This window comes from Otolemur garnettii, unplaced genomic scaffold, assembly GCF_000181295.1.
Source record: "Otolemur garnettii isolate 467f Iridium unplaced genomic scaffold, OtoGar3 scaffold00046, whole genome shotgun sequence".
In the NCBI taxonomy this organism is placed as follows: Eukaryota; Metazoa; Chordata; class Mammalia; order Primates; family Galagidae; genus Otolemur; species Otolemur garnettii.
In genome coordinates, this window is record NW_003852441.1 from 280,774 (window position 1) to 293,923 (window position 13,150).

Sequence of the window (13,150 nt, forward strand, 5' to 3'; positions counted from 1 at the left end):
AAAGGTGATATTACAGACATCAAGGGAATGGGTACTGTTCAAAAAGGCATGCCATACAAATGTTATCATGGCAAAAATGGAAGAGTCTACAGTGTTATCCAGCATGCTGTTGGGATTGTTGTAAACAAACGAGCAAGATTCTTGCCAAGAGGCTTAATGTTCATATTGAGCATATTAAGCAGTGTAAGAGCCAAGATAGCTTCCTAAAATGTGTGAAAGAAAAAAGAAGAAAGCTAAAGAGAAAGGTACCTGGTTTCAGCTGAAGCTCCAGCCTGAAGCTCACTTCGGAGAAGCTCACTTTGTGAGAACCAACAGAAAGGAGCCTGAGCCCCTGGAACCCATTCCCTGTGAATTCATGGCATGATAGGCATACAGCATAGCACACAGGAGAACCCAGAGAACCAATGGAAACATGATATTAGGTGCTAGAACCTACTTATTCCCCATGAATTCATGGCATAATAGGTGTACAGCATAGCACACAGGAGAACCCAGAGAACCAATGGAAACATGATATTAGGTGCTAGAACCTACTTATTCCCCATGAATTCATGGCATAATAGGTGTACAGCATAGCACACAGGAAAACCAAGAGACCCCCATCTAACAGTAATAGAAGGTGCTAAAACCTGTTCCCCATGAATTCATGGCATAATAGTCATACAAGGCTTTATCACATTCAATGGCAAGGCACCTCCCTGAGCTACTGGAACCTTTTCCCTATGAATTCATGGTATAATAGATATTAAAAATAAAAGCCTACTACTGAAAGAAAAGAAAAAGAAAAAAAGAAAAGAGGATTCTTTCCCCAAGTTTGCTCACCATTAGTAGCTGCTGTTAATACTTTCTTTAGTTTCCTTCCAGGAATAAGATATGCATGTCTTTGCACAAAATTATATAAATGTAAATTTTAAAAATGAAATACAAAAAAATTACACAAATGACATCACGCTATACTTTGCTTTTTTTACTGCTTAGTCTATTTCAGACACCTTTCTATACTACATATAAAGATCTCATTAAGACAGCTGCAGAGAATTGCCTCTTGTGGATGCACATAATTTATGTAACTAGTTTGTTTATGGACTATTGGGTGTTTTTCTAATTTTTGCTTTTACCAGCAGTGCTGGAGTAAGCATCCTTGTCTTTGAGTAAGTTTATAATGAGGTAAACCCTTAGCAGTGGAATTGTTAGAGCAGAGGGTGCATGTATCTCTTATTTTGATAGCTGTTGCTAAATTTAGAGCACTGTATCTTTTCAGCTTCTCCAAAATTAAGTCCTGTAGGCTAGACTGTTTAAATTAACCTGAAAAAATCTATTAACCTAAAATGACCCATAAATCTGCTACCCAGAATATGTAAAAAAAAGAGTTGTAGATGGATTCCAAGAGTATCCATAAATATAAAACACAAAGTGAGCCTCTCCCTCCGTTCCTCCCAGCTCCCTCCCTTGACCCCAAACTGCGTAATAGTCCACCTTCTGAATGTGCTGTCACTTACCTAAACAGTTCCCTGTTCAAGGACATTTTGCTGTTGCGGTCAGTGCTGTCTTGGTGAACTCTTGGGAGTCTTGGAAGGATACATTTCTAGCAGTAGGATATGTGAATTTAAAATTTTGATCACTGGCTCGGTGCCTGTGGCTCAAGTGGCTAAGGCGCCAGCCACGTACACCCAAGGTGGTGGGTTCGAATCCAGCCCAGGCCTGCCAAACAACAATGACAGCTACAACCAAAAAATAGCCAGGCGTTGTGGCGGGCACCTGTGGTCACAGCTACTTGGGAGGCAGAGGCAGGAGACTCACTTGAGACCAGGAGTTGGAGGTTGCTGTGAGCTGTATTGCCACAGCACTCTACCCAGGGGGACAGCTTGAGGCTCCTGTCTCAAAAATAAAAAAATAAAAATTTGATCACTATTAGCAAATTCAGAAAGAATGCACCAATTTATACTTTCACCAACATGTGTCTTTCCCCATATTTTTGCAATCACTATTAAACTTTTAACTTTGGCTAGTCTGATAGGTCAGAAGATAAATTGATCTGTGCCTTTTAGTCCATTGAGTAAAACATCTGTTCATATGCAATTTGATGTGTCATTTGTATTTTTTCCCTATAGAATGTCCAATTTTCTTTTAGGTCATTCTTTTTATGAGCTTGTCATACAGTGAGGAAATGGTGTCTTTGTATGTCAAATGTGTTATAAATACAAGTTGTGGCTTTCTTTCCTCATTCTTCATGGTCATGATATTGTTTTACTCATTCAGAATCATGTAATTGCACAATCAAATTAAGTTTTTCCTTTATAGCTTCTGAGTTTTGTCCTACTTAGAAAGGGCTTCCCACTCTAAAATGATAGATATTGAGCCCTTTTTCCTAGGACTTTTGTGGTTCCATTTTTTACTTTTTAATTCTTTGATGTTTGTGGAATTTACTTTGGTGAAAAGAGTAGGGGGTACTAGCTTTTCCCCTAGTTAATCACATCTTCCCACTTCTGTTTTTATTGAATCTTCACTGTGTGCCCTGCTTGAGTTGCTGCCTTTTTCATACACTGAATTCCCATGTATGTGCTTCCAGACTCTCTATTCTTCTCCAGTGCCAAACTATTTTAGTTCTTGTATCTTCATGATAAATTTCATTATCTTTTAAGCCTAGTTGTCTTCATGTTGCTTTTAGTTAGTGGAATATCTTGTCTTTAATCTATTTCTTTATTTCTAAGTCTGTTGATACCACTCACTGGCCAAGTCTTCTAGCCTAACTTTTTATAATCACTACTTATTCAGCCTCTTTGCCTTCATAATTTCCTCTCTCTAATTTATCCTGTGCATGTTATCAGATTAATTTTCCTCTGCCCCCCGTTCTTCCCAAATTGAGCCCAAACTTTTAACCCTCCATTCAAGGATCTCTGCAGACAACGTTCAAATTCCCTGCCTGACCCATCTAACACAAAGCCTAGAGAAGAACCTAGTGGCAGTTCCTTTGGGTGGGTGAAGTCTTCCAGGCTGGTGGGCCCACCAGCCCTCTGCCAGGAATGTCCACGGAAGTGCAGCATAGAGAGCCAGAGCCTCCCCTGGGCTCCAGGGCCATGTCTTATCAGAGAGCCCCAGCAAGGACAGCACCGCTTGGAGTTGGAGCCCATTTCTTCTCTCCTCATGTCTTTCCCGTGGGTGAATGATTAAGGCTACACATTTGTTATTTTTAAAGAGTGAGGAAAGGGAAAAGAAAAATCTCATTTTTATGCCTATCAGAAATACAAACCATAACTCTTTGAGACCTTTCTTGGTGTATGTAGAAGCTACATTATAAAAGTACGTATGTACTAAAGGAGAAATGAAATGAGCTCTGCTAGACTAGGAAAAGCTATCATTTTATTCCTTCAAACTTAGTGAATCTAACCTGAGGCTGGAACTGAGTGTCCCAGCCTAGGCATTCTAAATGTGGTGGCCCTGCTTGATGGTTTTGGCCCACATAGAATATTCTGTCAGTATGGGTACTTTGAAAACATTTTTTAAATTAAATGTTTCAATTCTTCAGTTGCCTTGGGGCACTAGGTAGGCAGAGATGAGCCCTCCTTGCCACCACAGAGGCAGCTGACTGCTGAGCACACCATGCTATCCTGTACCCTTTGAGATTGTCCAGGCTGCTTCAAAGAGTCAGCATGTTGCGGTAGGTCAACAAGATCACTTTCATGGGAACAGGGTGTTATCAGCTGGCTGCTTCCCACATAAGTGTCTATTTTCATCTGCCCGGCCCTCCACACCAGCTGAGGCCTGTTCCGGGTTGTGCAGGATGTGGCCTGCAAAGAACCCATGTCAACTCCTAGGGGTGGTCTGCACATGGTACTGCAACTCTCTGTCCTTAACTTTCTTCCTCCTCTGCTACGTCCCAGGGAAAAGGATGGTGCCCACGGGAGGGGCATGTCAAAGATTGTGGAAGACACATTCTAGGACTGCTCAGTGGCTTCTTCACTCCCCTGCCTCTGCCTTTCCTTTTGCTCCACGTAACTTGCCAAGCTCCTGCTGGACCCCACCAGGCAGGCCCTGAAGGCCGGCCTCATCTTAGTCTGCAGTTCCTCAGGGAGCCTGAGAAATTTACACAGGGAGGATTTACACCTGTCTACTTGGGAAGGCTAGAGGCAATTGGTGGTACTGGAAGGTGGTGTCTGGGGGTGGGAGCCTTCTGGGATTTTAAAGCAGCATAATGACCTGCTCAGACTTGGGTTTCTGAAGACAGGTGGGGCAGAAGGTTTAGGAAGAAAGGAAAATCTGTTTCCACAGAAAGGCAGTGCAGTGGTGGGGTGGCAGTGCGTGGATAAGAGAGGTCTGGAGGAGGTAGATAGAGTTGGCAGGACTGGTGGTTGGGAGAATAGGAGACATACAGGAGTAAGTCTGGGAGGACAGCCGTCTAGCATGTCAGAGGCAGCCAGTGAGTCTACTCTGGACATTTGCCACCTCCCCAGACTCTAGGGAGAAGCTACTTGGTGACTGGGAAGGAGGGAGCTGAAATTCAGGACTGAGGAGTGGCTAGGGAAATGTTCTCAGCCTCCAGAGGTGAGAGTACATGAATGGTCCTAGGCCATGACTTTTCAAACTCCCTTTAGTAGAGAACCTTTTGTCACTATTCCCTAAAAAGAATGTCCTTCACATGTCCCTGAGAGCAGATGGAAGCAAGGGTATGAGTTTCAAAGCCTCTTTCCCAAAGGCCTCTCAGGTCAGGGCAGAACTGAAACAGAGATGTACAGATAGCTAATAGATAAGTAATAGCCAGTGTTGCCAGTGGTCACATGGAATGTATGTCAGTGCAGGGTTTTTGGTTGATGTTTTGGTGTTATCTGTCAAAAATGTAAATATACATAACATTTGACCCAAAATTCCCACTTCTGGAGAATTACCTTGCCAAAATATTTGCATAAGTGCATACAGATACCTATGTATAAAATGTTCCTTGTCATTCTCATAAATGGCAAACATTCCAAATACCCATGAACAGCCAAATAATTCAGCTGTATAATCATATATGTATTAACATGGAAAGAAATCCCAAGTGGGTATAGTTGCATTTCTGTTAAGTAACAAAACTGTATTTGTATGTAACTGTATATTTCAAAGCAGTCTGAAACAGTATACACCACATATTAGTGGAGGTTTTATCTCTAGAACATGGAATTAAAGGGACTTTTCCTATCCTTGAGTGTCTTGTCATCTGAATTTTTTTCTTCAAACACCTATCATTTAAAAAAATTTTTTTGGAGAGACGAGAGCCACTGGATTTAGTGCAATGGGAGGAGAAACTAGGGGCAGAGGGGACGGCTGGGTCAGCTAGACAGAGTGGGACGTGAGGCAAGGGGGTCAGAAGTTTTGAGGAGAAAGAAATGGGAAAAATAAAGAAAACTGGGGCATGATTCTCAGACCCACTCACCTAAACCCTGTGTAGTTTGCCCATGAATCTGGTGACACAGATACAAATGTCTGTCATCCAAGTGAAGGGTGCTCTGAGGATCGCCCCTAGCAGTAGTGTGTTTGTCCAAAAGCAGGGTAGGTGTGCCAAAAGTGTGTAGACATTGCCTTGTTTGTACAATTTTCATCCTTGACCTAGTCACCTTTTTTTTCTTCCTTCTAAAATTGGCTGATGACTAACATTGAACACAAAGCCAGGCCCATTTAGAGCCCTCTGCCTTTATTCACTAAGTATTTGGGTTTGTCCCTTTTCTTTTGGATTGAATATTTCAGTCATTCTGGCTTCACAGGTGCCGCCTTGTTTCAAATAGTGTGTTCTGAAGAGCGTGTTTTCCTCACTCCAGGAGTTCTGTTTACCTCAACCAGCTGGGGTGGTTGAAGAGCTTGCACAGGGGCCTCCCTGTGGGCTGCAAGGCCCCCTTTCAGCTCAGCTCCCCTCTAGGCAACTTTTCAAATGCTCCTTTTTTATTATATGAAGCTCATCTCCTTTCCAGAAAGTTCACCAGGTGAAGAATGGGCAACCCTAGAGATGTGAGAGTTTTCAGAAATGAGCATTTTAAATATGGCCCACTTTTTTTTTTTTTTTTTTTGCAGTTTGTGGCTGGGGCTGGGTTTGAACCTGCCACCCCTGGCATATGGGGCTGGCACCCTACTCCTTTGAGCCACAGGTGCCCGCCCCTGTGGCCCACTTTTATAGTCGTAACTAACTTTTCTTTGGGGCCGTGTTATGTTTGCTTCAAGAACTAGATTATCTAACTTTCTTCCAAATTTCTGTTTTTTGTATATTTTGCTTTTACTGTACCTTTTCAAAGGATATGAATCCATTTTCTTAAAACTATAATTTTAAAACCTCCTAGGGACTTAACTTCATAAGAATGTTATCATGCATGCTGTCTAGGTATGATGATTCCAAAAGTCCAGATGGTTTCTGTCCACATTTGTGGATCAGGGCTGAACTGAAAAGAACTAAAATAAGAGATGTTCCTTATTTGCTTCCCTTCAAATATTTTCATTTCTCATGAATACCAATTATTCCTCCCTAGAAACTGAGGTAAGGTATATCGTTAATTATATCTCTAAGTTAAGAGCATCAAATGACAACAAGAAATGTTTGGTTGGCTGTCCGGATCTTCCCTCTGACTTTAGGGAAGTTGATAAACAGCAAGCAGGTGCTGGTGGCAGTCAGGTCTGCTGGGTGGGAGATGTAACTGATGGATCTCCAGGGAGATGGGTGTTCTGTCTGCGGAAGCAGATAAGTGATGAAAACTAAATGTCAATTAGCATTATCTGTGTTGAAACTCCCCACCAGGGATGAACATTTATTAACAAAATAAGTGATCATTGACAGTTTTTTACCCCTTACACCTCAATGGCTACTTTTAGAACAGCTTACTGAATTGGCTTTTATAGTCTCAGCTGCTTATTTTCAAAAGTTCATCCACTTAAGCAACTCAGAGCTATTTCCTTAATCTTGGGTGAGGGTTTTTGTTCTTGTTTTTAATTTGGTAGTGAGGAGGGAGCATGGATCTCTACTCAGCTAATAATAGCTGTGAGATGAAGTGAATGATCTGCTTTGAAAATGTGCTTGATCTGAAGGCAAGGAGTTGACTTGAGTATGGTGGGAGAGAGTCTGTACCTACTGAATACTTTTCAATAGCTTGTAACTAATTTAAAATTTGTGAACAGTTCTGTGGAAATTAGTCTATGTTAACAGGCTCAAGTAACCATCAAAACATCAGCTAAAATTATCTATCTCTTGCTAGTTTTAAGTCTCCTGTTTGGCCTGGAAATAGCTCAAATTAGACAAAATGTAGTATTTCAGCAAGTTTTATTTGGCGTGTGTCACCTAATGTTGGCATTGGTTTGTTCATTTATTCAGCACACATTTATGAATGCAATTGCCAAACATTCTTTGAACTAATATATCTTCAGTGCCTGCAGTGTCCAGTGCACTGGGCCAGGGATAGAGGGACGTCTATGACAAGGCAGACAGTTCCCACCTTTATGGAATGACAGTTGATTGTACTAAAGAACAGAGTTTCGGTGTCCTTTCCTGTGCAAGTGTGCCTGGCACTCGGGTGGTTCTCTTGGGTTATAGTCGCCTATGAAGGAAGTGGTCCCTGCCTTCTGTGCATAGCCTAGTCGGGGTCAGGTATATCAAACACAGCATTCTAAAAGATACTGTGGGAGTGATGGCTGGTTCTGGGGGGTATAGTAGGGAGATGAGTTGTGGATCCCAGCGTGAATGCTAATGATTGCCTTCTGCCCCTTGCAGCATGGACAAAGACAGCCCAGACATCCACCAGGACCTGAATGCCCTCAAATCCAAGTTCCAGGAGATGCGAAAGCTCATTAGCACCATGCCTGGCATCCACTTGAGCCCTGAGCAGCAGCAGCTGCTGCTGCACAGCCTCCGGGAACAAGTCAGGACCAAGAATGAACTTCTGCAAAAGTACAAGAGTCTCTGCATGTTTGAAATCCCCAAGGAGTAGAGTGAGGCTGACTTCAGGAATGCCTAAGAAAGAAAGAAGTGGCAAACATCTCCCCACCCCAGCACTCCCTTGGAGTATGGTTCCTTTGGACTCCAGCTGTGAACCTCAGAGCCGCTAGACTGCTTGGTCAGCATGGACTTCAGGGAGCCAGCAAACTAGGCTCTTTTGGGGCTCCCTTGTGTCTAGATGCTTGACAGCTTAAGTCCCTACTGGTGGCAGTCAGAATGTTCCTGGAGGCTGGGGAAGTGTGGAGGACTCTGCCCTGCCTCTGGGGAGGGGCCTCTGTTGTGTGTGTGGCCCCACTGGCAGAGCTGAAGAGCACAGTGGGAAAGGAGGCAGCTTGCAGCTTCCTTCTCTTACTCTCCTCCCACCCCCTTTATGCTCAGAGTGTACCAGGTACATATTGTTCCTGTTAACTGCAGTTTCATGAAACATTTGCATAGACTTCACTGAATGAATTAGGCCTGCACTCATATGGCGTGCATTTCATATGGTAAAAGAAGGCTGTGAGAGAATGAACATTGTTTTGAAAAGTCAGGGGGAGCTTTTTCTCTTGAAAGAGTTTGATTTATGTTTTAGCTAGTGAATTGAGCTGTATCCATGGGAAGTATCAGCCCAGAGCCCTGCCAGGTTCCCTACCTCCTCCAGGTTCTCCTTATATTCAGCTCCTGCTCCTTTCATCTCCTCTCACCTTTGATTAGTGCCCAAGAATGGCCAAACCACTTCATATCCACAACGCTTTCTGGATTTGGTGAAGTGCTGTCTTTCTGTGCAGGTTCAAGCCAGTTTTCCAGTGAATAGCTCTTCCCTCTTCTGTCATTTTAGTTTCACATTGAACTGATTTAAAAAAGTATTCCACCCTCTGGCCTTCTTGCGTCAGAGTCAGCAACATTTACTGCACTGTAAAGGGTTCATGATGCACTTTTTGTTTAGAGAAAAGGCCCCTCTAAGTGACAGTTCAGAATGGTCCCTCCACAGGGTGAAGTAGGCCTAGAAGTTGCCCAGACAAGTTCTAGCTCTTCAGTGTTTATAAACTGCCCTTGTTCTCTCCCAGCTTTTCTTTTTTTTTTTAATTTAATTTTATTTTATTTTATTATTTTTTTTTTGTGGATCTTCCAGCTTTTCTGATTTCTTCTAGATAGGACATTTTATTTGTGTGCTGTCCCCTTGACTGTCAAATTGAGATTAGAGCAGTTCTTCCCTTGCCTCTTAAGGTGAGAAGTAACTGAATATTGTTTGGGTCTAGAAAGGAGCACATAACCTGTGCTGACCAGTTCAGAGGCTTAGCAGCTGCCTGCCAACTGACCTCATTGGCAGGAGTATTAGTTAGAGATGTTTTTAGCAGAGTTCCAGTGGTGGTGATCTGCAGCCACCTGTCAGAAAGAGACTGTCCTATTAGGAAGGGGTATGTGTGAAGGAGATAAGATTTCAGTGGCTTTGGGCAGAAAAGCAGACTCTGAATTTAAGTGGGTAGTCACCTTTTAGACCAGTTCTATCTTGGGATTGTTATTTAACTGAATCAGTTATTTTCATGAAATTTCAGAGTAGTGAATGAGCCAGTTTTAAGGCTCTGCCCAAATACCATGAAACACAAAGCACATAAAAATACAAGACCATCAAGGTCTTTCTGCAGTGCTAGGCTAAAATGGAGAAAGCTTCCTCACAGAGGCAGAGAGAGAGAGGACTTTCCATGTGTTCCAGTGTTTTGAATTGTGACATTTTTCAGTTGTAAAAAATTATACAATTTTAATCTTGTATAATTAAAAGAACTTCCACGCTCTGCTCTCTGGATGCCATGGTTTTTGTACTGAGAAATTCATAGCAGGATGGCTCTCAGGTCAAAGAGAGGAAAATGTTCCTCTCCTTGCTCAGGCACAGAAGGGAGCTTCTGCTCCTTACTTTCCTCCACCCCAGTACACATACCAGCGACACCAGCAATGAAGGAATGGCATCTGTCCCCAAGGGCAGATGCCAAATGGCTCATCCTTGTGCCTGCCTGTGGTCAGCCCCTTTGGGCTGTGTGCTGATGGTGTGCATGCCTTTTGGAAATTTAAGGAAGTTCAGTCCTGAAGGGAGTTGCCCTCACTAAACAAAGTTGAAATTCCTTCCCAGCATTGAATGTCTTTCACAGGGCTGATCACCCACTCAGAGCCACCAATAGTTTGGATTACTGCTTGCCAGGCACTGTGCTGCTTTCTACTTTCACTAATTTTCAAACATCACAACCCCCACAGCAACCCATGCAGACAGTGTTCTCTGTGTTCCTCCATGGAGAATTTAGGGCCTGATGTGTATGGCCTGCCCAAGTTTGCCATTACTAGTGGCAGGTAAAGCTGGTCCCACTCACTGAGGGAGACAACAAGGTAAAGAGGGCACTGGAGCTCACTTAGAGCACTGCCTGAGGCTGGGGGTGGGGGATGGAGGCAAAGGCCATGGGGATGGGATTTCAGCATCTCCAGACAGTGAAATGTGGCAACTCAAGCTCCATTTCCCTAATTGTGAAAGCAGGGCCTGAGTGACATCTTTCTGTAGCCCAGGCCCACCCTGAGTCTAGTGAAAAAATGTCCAGGCACAGTTCCAATGGCCCTTATACTAATGGGGAAATGAGAATGTCCTTTCAGAAAATAAGGCCCCATGTGAATTGACCTAAAGAAAACTAAACAGGTTGATGGCCAGAAAGATTTCAGCTTTAGGGAGTACCCTGAGATCCAGCAAGCCTACCCGGAATAGGAGGACTTGGTCTGCACCTGGAGCGTCTCCCCAGCCATTTTTCCTGTGATGACTAGAGCTATTTTCAGGCTGCCAGGGTTATTTTCCTGTTCCAGGGAAGGTGAATTCTAATTCCACAGAAGCAGAAACCCAGCCTCCTCCCTCCTCAGCCATTGCGAAACACAAAAACCAGTTTTCCATTTTAAATTATTTTATTTTAAAAAACCCACAATAACAACTTTAAAGACCTCACACACACAGTATAAACACCTGGAAAAGATTTTGTTCATGTCCATGTTGACACCAGAACTACTATTAAAGTGCAAGTTTTATGTTTTGTTTCCCTTTATGCAATTTCACTCACACACATGTAAACAAGTCACTTGGCTGATTTGACCCACACCCCCTTTAGTTCTCGGAGGGTAGGAGCTTTGCCAGCTATCATGGCAACCTGGAATCACAGATGAGATAATGCCCAGCTGTCCTGACCCTCGAGCAGGACAGTTTCTTGAAGCTTGGCCGTGACTGATTGACTCCATGGCGTCCCTCCCCACTCTCATGCTTAGGTTTTCGCGAGAAACAAGTCCACGCTTTGCTGGGCCTTTGCCCCTCTAGTCGCGGGGGGTGGCGGGCACCGATGGGGGGATGGGGAGGAGACCCAGTCCTAGCCAGTTCTCTTTCCTTCCAGAGCAGATGACCGTCCCTTCTCCATTCGGTGGCGCTTCCCCGGGTCGCTGGGAGGGAAGACGCCAGTACACGTGCGCTCGCCGCGCGGACCGGGACACACAGGGCTGGCGGACGGACTTGACTTTTAAACAAAAAGGGTCCTCAGACTTTGTCGCCAGCGCGGCAGAGACTCCTAACTGATGACGCAGCGCTCCTTGTCCTTGGCTTGGGAGCCACCCCGGGCCTTCTCACGGATGTACATGAGGTCGCTGTGCACGCTGGGCCTGCGCGCGAAGGGCGCCACGATGCCAAAGGCGTCCCCCAGGTCGCCGCCCCCGCCACCGCAGCTGCTGCCAGCCCGCAGCAGCTTCTTGTTCCGCAGCGTCTTCTTGTGCAGCACGTCGCAGTACTGCACTGAGACCTTGCGGTGCAGGTCGGGGCTCATCTCGCTTGGCAGCTTGGCCATAGCGAAGAGCGCGCGGAACATCTGTTCCAGGCTGCTGTTCTTCTTAGCCGAGATCTCAAAGTACGCGCAGCGCTGGGGGTCATCGCCCACCAGCTGCTCGATCTCGCGCTGCTCTACCTCGCGGTAGAAGTCCCGGTCACCCTTATTGCCGCAAATGACCAGGGGCACGTCCACGTTCTCCTTGGTTTTGTTCTGGAGGCAAGACTTAGTGTCGAAGATCTGCTGCTTGAGTCTCTGCACCTCCTCGAAGGAGTCGCGGTTGTCCAGGCTAAACACCAGAATGAAAACGTCTCCTGCAGGGGCACAGGGAGCAAAAAAGGAGTGAGGGAGGGAGGCTGCCTAGCGGACAAGCCGGGTTGACTCTGGGGCCGCCGGGGCGCCAGCTGCCCCGTGGACAGCGCGGGTCTCTCCAGGCGCCAAGTGCAAAACTCCCGCCCCCACCCCCACAACAGTAGGGCTCGTTCTCCCACCCCGCTCACCTGTGAGGATGGAGAGGCGCCGCATGGCGGGGAATGGGTGGTTGCCCGACGTATCCAGGATGTCGAGCTGGTAGACCTCGCCGCGGATGGAGTATAACTTGCGGTGGAAGTCCTCGATGGTGGGCGTGTAGGCGTCCTCGAAGCGGCCCGTGAGAAAGCGCGACACGATGGCAGTCTTGCCCACCTTGGACGAGCCGAGGATGACCATGCGATAGCAGTTCTTGGCCGGGATGCTCAGCTCCGAGTCGCTCGGGCACATCTTCTTGATCATCGCAGCCAGTTTCATTGGGCTGAGGGGTCGCGGAGGTGGACGCCGGACCGAGAGAAGTGCGACAGGGGCGCGCGAGTGAGCAGACAGAGGGATCTGCGCCGGCTGTACTCTCGGTAAGCCAGGTCTCCACACACACTGCTCGCTCTGGTCTGTCTGTCCCGCCGCTGCCCTTATATTCAGCCAGCCCGGCGTTCCCGCCCCACCCCGCAGTGCGTCACGCCCCTGGCCTCGCCCCGCCCCGCCCTCGGCGCCGCGCCAGCCTCTGGGCACTCGCCAGACTCTGAATCTAGGGTCGGGCCGACACTAACCTCCAACTCTGCTTTCCCTCTACATCCAGCTCAGCGGCCTCAGGGGCATCGGAGTTCTGGTCTGGGCTATGCCTCTGATGCTCTGTGACTTCGGGCAAAGACCCCAGTTCTCACGACACACGCGCGCCTTCACTTACTTCACTTTTTCTGTTTCTCCGTCTCCCCAGAGAATAACCATAGTAATCCAATAATGGCAGCGCCGTTTGCTGGGGGCTTGCGCAGACTGTATCTCTGTCAGGTCCCCGCACAAAGCCCGCCCCGGCCCCCAGCCGCTGGCGTCCCCAGGCCGGCGTTGGTTCCAGCTAAGCCAC

The 13,150-nt window shown here is 46.1% G+C and overlaps 2 protein-coding genes across 2 annotated transcripts in view; one reads left to right on the plus strand and one right to left on the minus strand.

The window, feature by feature from the left end:
• MED9 (mediator complex subunit 9) overlaps nt 1–9,807 on the plus strand; it is a 13,516-nt gene extending 3,709 nt beyond the window's left edge. The window contains exon 2 of the mRNA XM_003791029.3: nt 7,724–9,807. Within this exon, the coding sequence (XP_003791077.1) occupies nt 7,724–7,940 (217 nt within the window). The 3' untranslated portion in view covers nt 7,941–9,807. The remainder of the gene's footprint in view (nt 1–7,723) is intronic.
• A 1,157-nt stretch (nt 9,808–10,964) lies between these two features.
• On the minus strand, nt 10,965–12,656 carry RASD1 (ras related dexamethasone induced 1). The gene is made up of 2 exons (XM_003791030.3): nt 12,261–12,656; nt 10,965–12,074 (listed from the first exon to the last, which is right to left on the minus strand). The coding sequence occupies exons 1-2, from the start codon at nt 12,544–12,546 to the stop codon at nt 11,509–11,511; spliced, it is 852 nt and encodes a 283-aa protein (XP_003791078.1). The 5' UTR covers nt 12,547–12,656; the 3' UTR covers nt 10,965–11,508.
• Nucleotides 12,657–13,150: the final 494 nt, after the last annotated feature.

Excerpts from the sequence above, each read along its gene's own strand:
- RASD1 (XM_003791030.3), bottom strand. The coding sequence starts at position 12,546 with ATGAAACTGGCTGCGATGATCAAGAAGATGTGCCCGAGCGACTCGGAG. Across the intron at positions 12,075-12,260 it reads GCGCCTCTCCATCCTCACAG|GAGACGTTTTCATTCTGGTG; the intron begins GTGAGCGGGGTG and ends GTGCCCCTGCAG.